At 42.1% G+C, this 16,547-nt stretch overlaps 1 protein-coding gene across 1 annotated transcript in view; it reads right to left on the bottom strand.

Moving 5' to 3' along the window:
* Positions 1-16,547, bottom strand: part of slc1a7b (solute carrier family 1 member 7b) — a 93,065-nt gene that overhangs the window by 32,490 nt on the left and 44,028 nt on the right. The window contains exon 2 of the mRNA XM_036007470.1: positions 10,703-10,782. Coding sequence (XP_035863363.1) covers positions 10,703-10,782 — 80 coding nt within the window. The remainder of the gene's footprint in view (positions 1-10,702; positions 10,783-16,547) is intronic.

Genomic DNA, 16,547 nt, shown 5'->3' with positions numbered 1-16,547 from the left:
GCACAATGAAGTCTTTAAAAAAGAGATGGGCACACTGAAAGGTATTAAAGTTGCCATAGCTCTGAAACCGCGTCATCAGCCACAGTTTTGCCAGGCAAGAGTCGTTCCCTATGCTCTTAGGCCAAAAGTTGAAGCTGAGATTGACCGACTGAGTGAACAGGGCATCATATCCCCTGTCAAGTTCAGCGACTAGGCAACACCCATTGTCCTAGTTGTGAAGAAGAATGGAGATGTTAGGATTTGCGGTGATTTTAAAGTGACAATCAACCCCGCTCTGCAGGTAGAGAAATATCCGATTCCACGAATTGAGGATTTATTCGCATCACTGTCAGGGTGGCAACATTTCAGTAAGCTGAACTTATCTCACACGTATCTGCAAATGCCTGTTGGAAGAAGACTCTCGCAAATATCTCACCATAACGACATCCAAGGGACTGTTCTGTTACAACAGACTTGCCTTTGGAATCACGTCAGCTCCAGCAATTTTTCAGCGGGCTATTGACCAGGTCCTCCAGGGTCTTCCGAACGTCCACTGCTATTTGGACGACATTTTGGTGACTGGCACCTGAAGAACTTGGATACTGTCCTGGGACGCCTTGAAGAATTCGGCTTACGTGTCCAAAAGGAAAAATGTGAATTTTTCAAGGATTCACTGGAATACTTGAGCCATGTTATCAACGCCCATGGCCTGCACAAGTCACCTGAGAAAGTAAGGGTGATCGTGGAAGCTCCTGCACCGATGAATGTGAGCCAGCGTCGATCCTTTCTAGGGCTAATTAATAACTACAGCAGGTTAATTCCAAACCTGTCATCCATCGTTAGCCCACTCAATACACTCTTGTGCAAAGGCAAACAATGGCGATGGACTTCACAATGTGCAATGGCATTTAAGGAGGCCAAAGAACAGTTCTTATTGCAAAGTGTGCTAACTCATTACGACCCACAACTGCCCATCCGGCTGGCCTGTGATGCTTCACCCTATGGGGTAGGTAGTGTGATTTCGCACATCCTTCCAGATGGACAAGAGAGGCCCATAGCCTTTGCATCAAGAACCTTGAATAAAGCAGATCAAAAGTACGCTAAGATTGAGCGTGAAGCCCTTGGCATTGCATTTAGAAGAAGAAATTCCATATGGTAGGAAGTTTACGCTCCTCACGGACCATCGCCCTCTGACCACAATTCTGAGTCCTAGCAAAGCAATACCATCTATGGCAGCAGCCAGAATGCAGCGGAGGGTTGCTGGCTGCTCTTGATTACAGCATCCAGTACAGAGAAGCAGCACGTCACGGCAATGCTGACGGGCTGTCCCGCCTGCCACTTGCCACATCAGCTAAGGAGAAAACCAACACTGTGGACAGCTTTCACATTAAACACCTGGAAACCTTACCTGTGAGCTGCAAAGAAATCTGCAAAGAGACCAGGACCGATCCTGTTCTTGCTCAGGTACTAGAAATGGTGTCCACAGGTCGTTTCCCGAGAGTCCAACATGTGGACAGCACACAGACACCATTCATCAGTAGGAAGGATGAACTGACTGTTCAGCAGCGGTGCCTCATCCGGAGTGCTGTCCGAGCTACACACTGGACACCCTGGTGTTGTCAAAATGAAAGCCAGTTACATGTGGTGGCAGGAATTGACGCCCAAATCGAACAAGTGTTGAAGACCTGCCAATCCTGTCAACTCACTCAAAAAGCACCTGGACCATCACCTCTCCATCCTTGGGCATGGCGGGGACCTCCATGGCAGAGGATCCATGTCGATTTTGCCGGTCCTTTCCAAGTTCATGGTTAGGGTTGGGTATCGTTTGGGTTTTTCCGATACCGGTGCTAAAACAAGACTTTTAAAACAGTGCCTAAACCGGTGCCTGAACCAAAATATATATAATATATTTATAATGTATATAATATAAAATATAAAAAAGGAGTACAAAACAACAATTGGCGACATTAAAGAACGGCTTGTTTATTGCTAATAATGGTCAAAATTAAATGATTGATTAATAATGTAATAACAATAACTTATAACAATGATTTATTTCACCAGTAAATTGACAAAAACAAGCACCAAATGGGAAAAAGGGTATTTTACAATAACTTAAAATGCACCTCAAAGCTGGCGAGTTTCAAGTAAACGCACCGTCTGTGTTGTTTTTCTGACAACGGCAGCTGTTCCATCTCCTGATCCAGTGAGTGTGCAGCCATATCTGTAACATCAGAGGTAGTCAACACACCACATCAAGGGACTGGTAAGCGATACCCATCCCGTGTCATTACGAAACCAGTTTGTTTAGCTCTTAAGGAATTCAGTACAGTTGGACAGTTGTTTGACACATTTCAGGATAAGAGACTGTTACATTTGTGTTTATTTAGACTAAAGAGTCATGTCTCAAGAATAAGGGCATAATAACCCCTTGAGTGACTCGGGGTTGGGACAGTCTACTCCCTACCTCAAGAAAAAAAAAATGTGTTTATGTTCATGTCATGTTCATGGGAGCACAACATTTAGTGGGGAGGAGATGTGATGTATGTGCCATACAGCATTGAGTACCCCGTTGGCGCTGTGCTGCCACTGTTACTGTGATTATCTGTATGTACTAAGTTGAACAAGTATGTTAGTAAAAGAGAGTAGCTCCTACTGTCAAAACGTGTTGTCTCTAATAAGGTTATCTGAAGTGAACACACGACACAACATTTATCTTATTTTATCTTATCTTAGTTAAAAGAGAGAAAACCACATATCAAATAATTTGTGTGCACCAAGTTGAACTGATCTGATTTTTCAGTGTATACAAATGCCTAAAGGTTAGTCATGCTATTTAGTCCATGGGCCAAGACCCAAAATTTGACATATCGGTACCATCTGTGTAGGCAAATTCTAGTTGTTAATTTTTTAATGCTACACATCCCTAGATTATATTTTGAGATGCTATACCTTGCTGACTGGCAGCTTATTAGTGGTTATCACCTCTTAAAGTAATGGACTGCTGTCCTTCAAAACCCTGAAAATGCCTTCCCTGGAAATCGTCTTTCTCTTAACATATCCTCTCCCTTGGGTGTCTCTGGATTACTGACCATCTATAGATAATCTCCTAACTAGTGTTAAAGTAGTTATTATCTAATACAAAGGGATATTTAAGCCAGTGGTTCTCAATCTGTGGTTTGAACCCCCAAGGAGCTCGCAAGATAATTTATGGGGGTCACCAGATGGTTGTGGATAAAAAAAATAAAAAATAAAAAATAATAGATATATTAAATATATTAAATATGTTTTTTATATATTATATTAATTACATTACTGTATGAATTTGGTACCTTTTATTTATAATATTCAGTGCGTAATTTATAAATCGGTCCTGGAACACAGAAAGGGGTCTGAAGGCAGGTCTCTCACTTACGAAGCTAATCAAAAATCCACAGTGCCGGGAGATCACGTGACCGTCGAACTGCATGGCTGCTCGAGTCTAGAGCTCTACGCCCCATCTCCATATTTTTATTAAAAACCAGGTCTATTCTTTTTCATTCAATGCCAATCCTTTGATTTGTCACCACAGTAACTTAGCGGAATTCCTGCAGGAGCGAAAAAGCAGACCCCGCTGCAGTTTAACCAAGGAAAGAATTCTGCCAATGACGCTAGCATGCCAGCTAGCGAGGTTTCTGATGCTAACGCAGATCTATGTATGGAGGAGGCCATGGCCAGGGTCCTGGAAAGGCAACAAAGCGGGCTTCAATCAGTGGTGCGCATCGCAGTGAAGGAAGCGCTGGTAGAAATTGACACCTCGCTTCAACACATTAGGACAGAGCGGGAGAGGCAGGGAACTACAGTAAGAAATCTATTTCAGCGACTAGACAAGGCGCAGAAGGACAACAGACAAAGCCTGTATTGATGACCAGAGAAAGAGGCTGAAGTGGAAGATAGATCGAGAAGAAATAACATCCGAGTTATTGGGCTGAAAGAGGGTAGCGAAAAAGACGACCCAATTGGATTTTTGCAAAAACAGTTGCCAAAGTGGATTCCATCCTTACAGAACAGGGCTACCATCGAAATTGACAGGGCATACAGAATCTACGGCAAGGGGACAGCAACATGCACGCTGATTATCAGGTGTCTAAGATATCAGGACCAAGCAATTATTCAGGGGCGAGGAAAGTACAACAGGAATGTCCGATTCGTGATTCCAACGCAATGCTGCAGGGATTTATAGGAGTGCAGAATAAGCTGCATGCTAAAGGCATCCCAAACTTTCTCATTTATCCGGCAACTTTGAGAGTGAACCACGGAGGGAGAACGCTCACATTCACTGCACCCGAGGAGGTGGACAAGTTCTGCTGAGATTTGGGGATGAAGGAAGGAGACGTGGCGCTCACGCTGAGCGCCTTGTGACCGGATTGGGAGCTGTTATCGGGCCCGGAGGGCGGCGTGTGGGCCTCCGGTGTGGGAAGCTGAGCAGATGGACCCGAGGACTGTGGATTGGCGTATCTGGAAAACTGTGCAAGTTTAACCGAGGACACTGCATGTAAGTTTAGCAAACTGACTTTGGAAGGATCTTTGATGAGGCTGAAAGCATGACGGACATGGACTGCTTACTTTACACTGCCTAAGAACACGATAAACACTTATCTTATAATCTATATTACCACTATTACATGGTTTGTTTCCCACATTCTGTCTATTTCAGAGCGTAATAGCTGGTCGAAATTATAGTGTATGAGCTTGGGAGCCGAGTTATAAGGAACATCTGATTAGACTACATTTTATAATCTATTTCTATTACTCCTACATGGCTGATTTGTTTTTCATACAGTTTATTTCAGAACTTAATAGATGGTTGGGACTTAGTTTCAAGGTTTTTTTGTAATATTGTTCATGTTTAACATAGAAAAGCATTAGACCTGTTTCAGTTAACCTGTGACTTTAGACAGGAGGGGCAGTTTAGAGCTGGAGTTTTTGTGCGAGCTGCGTTTGATGCGGCCACGTATCCTAAAGAGAGGGAAGGGGGTCTGCGGTCTTAGAGGGCTAAGGGATTTATTTTATTTTTTGTGTTTTCACCACACTGTGCTTAGATCTAACCGCTCACCCTTTGCTACAAATGTATCTGTGAATTCCGGTAGGGTATTTGAGACATACTGTATATACGCGCACATTTTGAAAATGGCTGAACTTTCAATTATTTCTGTTAACATCAGGGGGCTTCCTGGAAATTCCTGGACTATTTAAGAAGGAAGAACATAGACGTGGCGCTTATTCAAGAATCACATTTGCGTAAAAGAGTAGATCATCTTCAAAATAAATATTTCAAAGTTGCTGCTGCATCTAGTGACGACACCAGAACCAAGGGCTCCATTATTTTGCGGAGATGCACACTCACCATAGACAAAAGTAGTAAAGACTCTTCAGGCAGGATAGCATATATATGTACTACGATAAGGAGTAGGAAAATAGCCTTTGTCTCATATGATGAACGTTTTTTCCCGTGCCTAACCAATGAATTGCTCTCTCTCTGAATGAATGAATACTCATTAATTATAGGGGGAGACATGAATGTGGTACTGGACTTGAATCAGGATAGATCAGGGGTCAACCACACGAAAGCCCAAAAACACATATCGGACATGTTTAATGCAGTTGTGGAATCCCACGATCTTACAGATATATGGAGAATGCACAATCCTACTAGCAAGGATTACACCTTTTTTTCCACACGTCACCTCACCCACTCCCGCATTGATTATTTTTTTGTGCTCCAGTGAACTTAAGGCAATGTTCAACACAATAGCAATGGAACCAGCAATCCAGTGTGACTACAATGCACTGATAACCACATTCCATTGTGATATGTTAGGAGAAAAATCTAGAAGGTGGCAATTCAATAATTCCCTTCTCCAAAACACAGCTTTTGATACAGAATTTGGAGCCAAACTAGCAGAGTTCATATCAATCAATACTGACTCAGTTTCGGACCCGGCGTACATCTGGCAAGTTTCAAGTCTTTCAGGGGCAAGTTCAAGTCAAGTCTCAAGTCTTTTGCCATCTTATCTGTCCCTAACACTGTATTGTTAAATCTTCCTGTAGCTACCATCCATACAGTACAGTATCAAAATCAGTTGTAGTATAACTTTATGGGGTCTACTTAACACATCCCTCTAGCCTTCGGACCTGGTGAAATAATAACCTAAGTCTGTCACATCATATGGATACAACTATAAAGATACAATTTGCCTGTTCCCAGCATTAGCACAACACTTTGCGATGGTTAGTTTGTTACCTGTGACGATATATGCTAAATGTAACATCTCTTTCACTCAAAAAAATGTCTAATGTCGAAGTGGAAATCAAGAGAATAGTGGCAGCGCCACACCAGTTACAGAACAACATGCATCTCAGTGTCAGTCCGAATTACGCACAATAAGCAGTTTGAACTCACTGATGTAATGCCATTTATTTTCTAAGTGTTAGTACATTCAGTGAAACAGTCCAGCACGAGGGAGATCTGACTCAGAGGAGGAGAGGTTAGTGAGGCCAGCGTCTCCATGGCAGGTGACAGTGCGCACGGATCCACTGCGCCACGCATGGATGAAATACTGAAATAGTAACAGTAACAGAAATATGTGCAGAATTAAGACAGTCAAGATGGCCCAGTGTTTGATGGACTGGGGTGGGGAGATGGATCCGTGCGTCCCGCCTCCTGTGCGCCATGGATGTCTGAGCCTCAGCAACTACTAACTAAACTATAAAGATACAATTTGCCTGTTCCCAGCGTTAGCACAATACTTTGCGATGGTTAGCTTGTTACCTGTGACGATATATGCTAAATTTAACGTCTCTTTCACATTGCAAGTGACTGACCTATCTGGGTGCCTTTTGAGATGCCTGATGAAGTTTGACGTTGTTGATCCGGCATCATTTATCTTGGTGCCACACACCTTGCATGTAGCCTTGCTTACTGCCACTGTTTACAAAGTTATTGAAAGCAAAACTAATGACAAAAGGCACAACTCCGGGAGGACTTGGTGTCGCCATCGTCAATGCATTTTTTGATATGTGAGTGCGCGCACATAAGGCATAGCGCATGCGTTACGTTGCACATTATGGCAAAGGGCAGGGGACATGCAGCTCGTCATATGTTTCCCCAACGTATATGCTCCAATAAAAGAAAATAGAAATACATGAATACATTTAGATTTAAAAAGCAATAATTGCATGAAAACAGGTTGTTGATGAGTCTCGAAGCTCGAGTCCGAGTCAAGTCTGAAGTCAGCTGTTAGTGTAACTTAAGTGCGACTCAAGTCTGAGTCTCAGACTTGAGTCCCCATCTCTGAGTTGGCGGAGTTGTTTCAAGACATTCATGCTTGAAGTCTTTATATGATTGCGCTCCTATCTCCAGGGCGTCAAGCAAGCCATTGGCCACACCTGGCAGGACAACCGTTGCAGTTGACAATCTGACAATCTGACAAACTCATATTGGTATGAGTGGTATGTATTGTTGATGTGGTTTGCCATGCCCCAAAAAAGTGATGTCATAGTCACAGACCCTATATTTTATTATCTCATAATTTCTTATGATGAGCTCAATGTGGATTTTTAAAAAATAAGTAAATACATGTATAGTTAAAAAATTATTACGCTTGAGGTGAAACACTACAGGCAAAAACACAATTTTTCAATTATGAGTTTTTGGATTATTTTGCATACATAACTTTCAGACTAGTGGGGAAAAAAACAATTTAAAGTTTTTTTACTGCACTTTGTTTATTTGTGTCTGTAGATTTCTCCCACATTAACCAAAAGTTAGCATAACTTGAATATTTAAACAATATCAGAAAACTTTCAGTACAAAAAAATAATTGTCTTAATGTAAATCATCAACTTGGGGAGTTTCATGTAATTTAAAATACACATCTTTAAAGCCTGTGTTGTATTGTGAGTATTTCTCAGACTGAGCCAGAAACCTCCACTTCAGTAGCACTTATGGGGCTTACCCAGTGCTAGTACCAGCTCTACTCGGCCGCAGTGCCATGTCCTCCTTTTTCCATTGCAGATTTAGTACCGCCTCATGCGTGAGACGAGCATGGCTGGTCATCATAGCAGGAAACTGCCGTGACCTAACGCGACACACACACAGAACGTCGAAGGTGTGTGGCTTTTGATTTTCGGCATATGGCTGTTGCCACAGCCAGAAGACAAATTTTGTTTCAAAAGATGCTGGAGGCAGCAAAACACAGCTGGCTAAACTATTTAAAAATGGCAGGTTTGTTCAGGACACCTCCGTCTGTCGCTAAAACGTTTGACTCTAATATGTCAACAGAATGAAACAAGAATTTTGAACCTGGCTTTATCCAATGCTCACATTTCTTTTCTGGACATTTATGCAAATGAGCACATATTTAATAAATGAATGCCTCATTTGCATATTTAAACATAATATTTCTGAAAACTTGTTATACAAAAAAATATTGTCTTATTGTAAGTAATTAACTGGGGAAGTTTCATGATGATATCTATCAGTTACAAATGTTGCCCATTCACCTGCAGTGACCTACTTTACCAGTATTCACGTAGGTCTACTTGAACAGCATTTCTTCATTTAAAAACAACAAAACGTACATGCATATTCAAACACATTGCTTTTTTAACAACAAACAACCTTTATAAGTGTTTTAGTTGCCTTAAGTTTAAAGGGGTGATAGAATGCAAAACCAATTTTACCTTGTCATAGTTGAATAACGACAGTTTGGTGGGTAAATAGGACATACATAGAACCTCAAAATCCCATTGACATCCCTTTCCTCTGCAAATCTCACAATTTGTAACTGCCTCTGAAAACAGGCAAATCTCAACGATGCTAATAGTTGACGTCAACTCGGTGGCTCCACCTTATTTGGCTCTAGTCTCTGTCTTTGTCACGCCCCAACATTTACACACCACTACACCACTGATCTGAGATCAGGTAGTCTTCTGAATAGGTCGCGTAGATCTCAGAAATTGTATACATTGTTCATCTGCTATTTTATCACTAAATTCACTTCTGAGACTTTTTTATGCGAGAAATCAACTATGTAGAGGTCAAATATGGGCTGTTTTACGAAAATTGATGGCTAATTGCAAATTTTGTCCGACTGTGTGTCGGAATTCAGTGGCCGGTGCTGCCTGGGTTGCTGCCTCGTTCCCCGGCCTGTCCTCCTTCACAGACCCCGGCCCGCTGTGAGCTAGATGGAGCTCCGTCACGGCCGGCAGCCCGCGCAAAGTCACAGTTTCTGGGTTACTGGACTACCAAACGCCGCTGCCCTGACAGAGCTCCAGGGCCTGCAGCTCCCCTCTTCCTGCTAAATGGCCAGTGTGTGTGAGTGAGAGCGCGGTCAGCGAGCTTGTTACGCCTGCAATCTCTTACCACAGGTTCCAGTTAATCTTATAATGGATATGTGTGTTGAGTTATTTAAACGATCGGGGAAATAAACGCCTCTTGTCTGCGAGTGAGCTGGATGGAGCTCAATCAATGAGAGCTAGCTTGCCTCCTCCTAACAAGACCTCTAAAATTCACAAAAATGCATGAAATTGAAATCGGACAAAAGTGTTAGCTAAGCTTTGTAAGACCTTAGGGTAGCTGTGATATACATGCTGTGACGAAATTCAAAGTGTAAATATACTATAGTTATGCCGAAAGTGTAGCAGCGATCTGTTCCCATAGGATTAAATGGGACACATAGCCTAGCTAGCAGCTCCTCCTAAGGAGACCCCTCAAATTCACAAAAATGCCTTAAATTGAAATCGGACAAAAGTGTTAGCTTTGTAAGACCTTAGGGTAGCTGTGATATACATGCCGTGACAAAATTCAAACTGTAAATATACGATAGTTATGCCGGCAGCTGGCCCCGAGCCTCGGTAGTCCAGTAACCCAGAAACGGTGACTTCCCCCTGGGTATGGAGCCCAGCAGGCTGCCGCTTTCTCGTCAGACTGTGTGGAGCTCCTGAAGTCAGACACGTCTTACTAAATTTGCAATTAGCCATAAATTTTCGTAAAACGGCCCATATTTGAGCTTTATATAGTTGATTTCTCGCATAAAAAAGTCTCAGAAGTGAATTTAATAACGAAAAAGCAGACAAACAATGTATAACGTTGCAGTGTCTGAAATATGAGACCTGCTGTCTCGTCTCCAATGTTTGTGTATGTGGTTCGCTCAACCAATCAGCTCATCTAAATATACATGAACATACCATATTTGGAAGAAAAGCTGTCGTTCCAAATAAAGACATTCCACAGGGATGCATAAGGGCCCAAAGAATAGCACCTGGGACATTTTCAGCCCAACCAATGTTACATACCCTATTAGGAGACCTTAAGGAACAGTGTGAAATACCCTATATAATCATTCTATCACCCCTTTAAGATTGCGCTAGTTTATCATGGCTTCTAGTGGGGATGGGCATTTTCAGTAATTTCAACATTTGTGTACTCGCTTTAACTCAAGTTAGTTACTCGCAAAAAGACGCTATAATAAATGGCCCAAAAAGTAAAAACTTTAATAGGCCACGCCCCTCACACTGTGAGGTGAGCTTTTTATTGCACTTCCTTATCCCTAAGCATACTATTTCCACTCCAGCCTGCTGTGAACCTACAGTATATGAATATACACTTACAGTATCATAACTAGATAGCCAGTGGGTTGAAGATGTGAGGATTTTAATGAAGCAAAGGACACGTCAGTACCTGGACACGACGAGCGGGAGAATCAGCATCTTCAGCATCCTCATCAGCAGCTCTCCAGGAAACTGGAAGTACTTCACCTCCTGTCAGGATGAGAAGAAAAATAAGAAATTTTGGTCACAGGTAATTTTAGGACAAGCATTAGATAGCTATTGAAAAGGAAATTGATGTTATTCCAAATGAACAGGAACAACACATTGTTAGGATGTCTGGAGCACTGCCAGAGCTAAAAAAGAGCTCTCTCACTCCAACGTCCTAAAGAGGAAAGGAAGAGTGAAGAATTAATTTTTTTCTATCAACAAATTAATGATTAAAAATGACCTGTGACTTTGTAATTAAATGAGGATGGATATATCATGTCTTGAAGGGGAAGTCTTAAATAAGCTCCTGGACTATTTTCCTTCATATTTTGGCCATTAAAACGACAAGCTTTATGTGCATATTTGTGAGATTTGTCAAGGATAAGGATTAATGCCTCTACTGCTTTCTCTCAGGGACAATACACACATACTGTACAGCTACTAGAGTTTTATCTCACACATGCTCAGCCCTCCACAGTATATAAAGCAGCAGACCGTGATTTGCTCACTGATCTTTTTCCTCCAAGGATGGAGTCGCCGCTTCAAGAACCTCGTCAGTGTTTACTGCTTCGAGTGCCTCAGTGCAGACCATGTGGATAGCGATGTGCAGCAGCCACCGGCCTGCGAGATTGGCCAAAAGCTGCCCATGTTCAGACGCTAACAGCGGCCAAATCACTTCTGAAGCTTCAACGTGATACTTCACTGTGTTGTGAGCAGGTGTCGAGTTTGAGATCGGCGGAGACCATCGCTCCAGTCGAGGACACCCCGCAGCTGCCTGTGGTCATCACCACCAAGTCAACGGCTTTGTTTGCAGATGAGGACGATGATGATGACAGCATTTCATCAGTGTCCGGTATCCTGCAGGAGTTCACCGCCGGCTTTTGTCTGCAGGGCCTTTGCGGCAGTGATGACAATTGTGGCAAGCCATGTTGGGCTATTGCTGCCCCTGCCGGGGGCCAGTGAGCTGTCTCCGCAGTGGTTTCTATGGCCCGGCTCGCCCACTGAAATCGGCCTCTCCCAGACTTCTGGCTGTGTGTTGAGGCATCCTGGCAACAGCCACTGAAGACGAACCACAGTTGCAGATCTGAGGGGTTTTCTCAGGGTGCAGGGTAACATGGAGGCATCTTATTCCAGCGTACCCCCTGTCGATGACGGCCTTGCGGCTCATGTGCTTCCATTGATTAAAACAATTATATTTCTCAAAGAGTAAATAAACATCCCCCTCTCCTCCCAACCTCCACATTTTATTTTATATACTGTGCTGTCCGTACATTTTCAGGTAGACACAGGCCGGCTATGTTAATGCAAAGTTCAGTGGGTGAATGCGTACTTGGGATTGGAGGAGAGTATTACCCATAGAGTCCAGTAGAGGGCTCTGCCTGTGCTTAAAGAACTAGGTTTACAATATCGTAACCTTCGTTTCAAAACAGAGCTAGGGCAACTATTGTGTTAATATTTCAATATGTTGTTGATATAGTAATTTTAATGTGTAATTTCAGTTCAGTAAGCAGTGTATATATATATATATATATATATATATATATATATATATATATATATATATATATATTTATTTTTTATTTTTTATTTTTTTTCCCTTTATGAAGTCGATATATGTGGTATATGTGTTAACAGTTGCCTATTTACACATCCAGCAGACACAGAGAAACATTAGTATTTATTTGGAGGCATGTTTCTAGCCACCTGACTTCACTATGTTCGCCAGCAAGTCGCTAGTCTCGCATCTCCACAGTGCTGTGAAGTAAGGTCTGGCTACACCACAGATACATTCTAGGATAGGAGGAATAAACAATATGGGTTGTTTACATTTCTTTAAACCAATTACAATGATCTTGGGCGGCGCTAAGTTCCGGAGGCAGCAATGGTGGCTCTGCAAAATAGTCTCAGGAAGGAATGTGTTTGCACCCTGCAAAAGAAAACGCCATATGAAATATTTAATGAAATCTGTTCTTATAATAGGCAGACAACCGCCCACCAAGAGCCTGGGTCTGTCCGAGGTTTCTCCCTAAAAGGAACCTTTACTCACCACTCAAGGTTTTCTGCCTAAAAGGGAGTTTTTCCTCGCCACTATCGTACTAAATGCTTGCTCTTGTGGGAATTACAGGAATTGTTGGGTCTTTGTAAATTATAGAGTGTGGTCTAGACCTACTCTATCTGTAAAGTGTCTAGAGATAACTCTTGTTATGATTTGATACTATAAATAAAATTTAATTGAATTGAATTGAACACGTCATGTACACTTATGAATTTGTCATAGGAAGCGTTTCACAAAGTTTAAGGTGTCGCCCTAACTCAACAAATCGCGAAACAGCTTGACTTTAAATAAAGTCTGGGCACTTTTTCCCCAGAAGCAAACCTCTTTTACTCTTTAGGCTACTGTTGAAATTTGACGTCTTTTTCATAGGCTAAAAGTAACATAACGATGACATCATTTGAAACGGACAGCGTGAAACTAATTAGTGCTAGAAAAATTTTAAATCAATTGGCAAGAGAGAGAGAGAGAGAGAGAGAGAGAGGTGAATGCAGACAGAAAGACGGCTGTCGGCGAGCTTTATGGGGATATAAATAACCTGATTTCTCTGTTTGCCATGTAAAAATTATTTGAATAATGAATAAATATGACCAAAAACGGGATAAGCCTAATAACTGGAATATTCATGTCCATGTAATACACATGATTCAAACAACATGCTTAAAAAAGCGTACTGTACTGATTACTACTGACTGATTAGTTATTATAAGAATTATAAGAATTATAAGAACCAAACAAGCGTCACTTCTTAATTATCCTTAATAAGCCACACAATCCTGATGGTCTGATCAGGAGAGATGGCATTCATCCAACAGGTTCTCACACTCATCTCGTAAAATACGGACGCTTGGTCAGGTGCCTTTGTCGTTCTTATTGACGCTAAAAGTCTCCTTTAGCGCTATAAGTAAACGTGCTTGGTCGGGACTATTGCCGTCCCTTTAGCGCTATAAGTAAACGCGCTTGGTTGGGACTTTTGCCGTCCCTTTAGCGCTAAGTAAACGCGCTTGGTCGGGACTATTGCCGTCCCTTTTGACCCAGTTATGTTAAGGAAAAGGTCGTGGGTGGGCGTACGGTTCTGTGACACGCGGGAGGAAAATAAAAAGCGACTATAGCAAGCGTGACGCCTTTTTCGTCACATCAGACGCTGACAGCCACTGTCCAAACGTCCTTATTTTACGAGTTCGGAATGAGAACGGGTTGATTCATCCCACTTTGGACAGAGCCGCTCTCGTATCTAGAAATCTGACCGAGTCTATTAGCGGTCCTAAAGCATGACAACCTAGAGTTGAAACCAGGAGTCAGAGGTGGGGTGCTGCACACTTCTCTGCGCTTCCGTTGGAGCAGTTACCCACTCATAGTTCCATAACCACAGTGTCTGTCCCCCGACTCAAATCAATTAAATCAAAAGTAAACAAAAGAGGAGTTATACACAAAAACCTAATAAAAATGAAAACCAACACTGCAATAGTAGATCATAATAGGATAATTAAATGTGGACTTTTGTCTTCTAAAGCAGTACTAGTAAACGATTTGATATCAGATAATGATATTGATCTATTCTGTCTTACCGAAACATGGCTGTGTCATGAAGAATATGCTAGTCCACTCCTCCTAGTCATATTAATACTGATATTCCTCGAGGCTCTGGAGGGGAAGGGGAGCTTTTATTTTTTATCAATATAGGGCCGGACTTTCTATGTTTTAAACCAATGTAAATTCTGCTTTTTAGTTGTTTGAGTTTGAGCATGATGACTTTTGAATTGTTGTTACCCGACTACAAGACATTAGATAAAAGCTTCTACGTCAATATCATAGCGCTATAGCTAAATTTAAGGACGTTATTCCAACAGCATTTAATTCAACGCCATGCCTTAATGAGCCATGCCCTGAAAATAAATGGCGTTCCACCAATCTGGAAGAATCTCGTTTAGACTGGCAAGACAGTCTGAAAACATAGGAAGGCCCTCAGAAATGCCAGAGCAGTCTATTACTCATCATTAACAGATGAGCCTACGGCCCCTCTGCTTCACTCCCCGCCAGGAAGACAGCGATACCGAGAGATGGCTAACTGGACTGTGCCTCTCCCGGGCTGTCTGTTCTCTCGGCAAAGAAGTCTCCCTACAGTAGGAGCAGAGCGGAGCAACCGAATGGCCTGCTACTGGCTTGTTAGCGAATGTTAGCTTGCTAATTTCCTCCACCCAACATGCCTTCATCATACACTGCAGGTTACTGTAAAATAAGCCAAACAAACATGTTACTCATCTGGCAATAGCAATGTGCTTTCCTTAGATTTGACAAGAGCGTGTGAATTAAATTTTAAAGGGGCTGACCGGCTGGCTGGTAAGCTAGCTTGCTTGCTTGCTTGCTATGGGGCTAATTGTTTAGCAGTGCAGAGGGCGAGGAGAGAGGTCTATTACGATCTTTATTGTAAATATCACGGTGTAAGATATTAGTTTATTAAACGTTAGTTTATTTTGTAATGTGTAGGTCTGTAGAGATCCTTTAAAACACATTATGTTGGAATAAATATGCCTAAGCAAGTCAAGTAGTTATTTAGCTATGTCTTGGTGTATGCTACGTTTGCCATCTTATGGACGTGCAAAAATATTTATTCCAGTAGTTCGAACCTGTGTGTTTTTAGAAGGAACATTTTAACGTAATCTTTGACCCATTTTGACAGCTCTTATATGTATTGGATTGATCAAATGAGATGAAAAATGAAAGGAGCCTTGTGTGTGCCTGTGTCGTTTGTTTGTTTTCCTCACTCTTGTTTCCAAGCTGAACAGCCAATCAGATGAATTGGCTGTTCAGCAGAAACCGACAACCGCCAGCGCCGGCCCCAAAAACAGGCCGACGAACACCCGCACAGATTAGGCTGACAGTTGGTCGCCGTCGGCCCAACTAAGAGGTGTGTCAGGGTCTAAAGATTTCTTAAACTAAGCTATCTACCTGTCTCTTAGACCCCATCCCAACTAGGCTACTTAAAAAAAGCTTTACCCTTAGTTAAAGTACTTAGTTAACACTTTGTTATTAGATACAATCAATATGTCTTTATCAACAGGTTATGTACGACAATCATTTAAAGCAGCTGTGATAAAACCTCTTCTTAAAAAACCCACCCACGAACCAGAGGTCTTAGCCAACTATAGACCTATATCTAATCTTCCCTTTCTCTCCAAGATCCTTGAGAAGGTAACTGGTCTCTAATCAGTTATGTGATTTTCTACATAGCAATAGTTTGAGGATTATCAATCAGAATTTAGAGTGCACCACAGCACAGAGACGGCACTGGTGAAAATTACAAAAACCTTCTAACTGCTTCAGACAAAGGACCTGTCTAGCTCTTAGTTATGCTGTTATAGGTCTACACTGCCGGAGGACTTCCTTTGACACACTGAGCTCCCCTCCCCTCTCTCTTTCCATCTGTATGCTTTCATGGAAAACAAAACACTTTCACCCAAGAAACGTGTTTGTTTCCAGGGAGAGTGTAATCCAAACTACGATCTTTTTCCTTTTTTAACTATTCTTTTTGGTGCTTAAATTAACTGTCGTCGTTGCACGATGCTCACATTTTGTCAGCTAAACTCAACTGCCAGGGACGATGATCATCTTGCGGTGTCCTGTAGCCGGCTCCCATTAACCTTTTGTCAGCTAAACTCAAATAGCAACAGCCGCTGATACGACTGACAGCTCACGGAGCTTTGTAGCCGACTAC

Source organism: Sander lucioperca, chromosome 11, assembly GCF_008315115.2.
Source record: "Sander lucioperca isolate FBNREF2018 chromosome 11, SLUC_FBN_1.2, whole genome shotgun sequence".
Taxonomy (NCBI): Eukaryota; Metazoa; Chordata; class Actinopteri; order Perciformes; family Percidae; genus Sander; species Sander lucioperca.
Note: the sequence above shows the minus strand (reverse complement) of the source record. Positions and strands in the feature narration are given on the sequence as shown.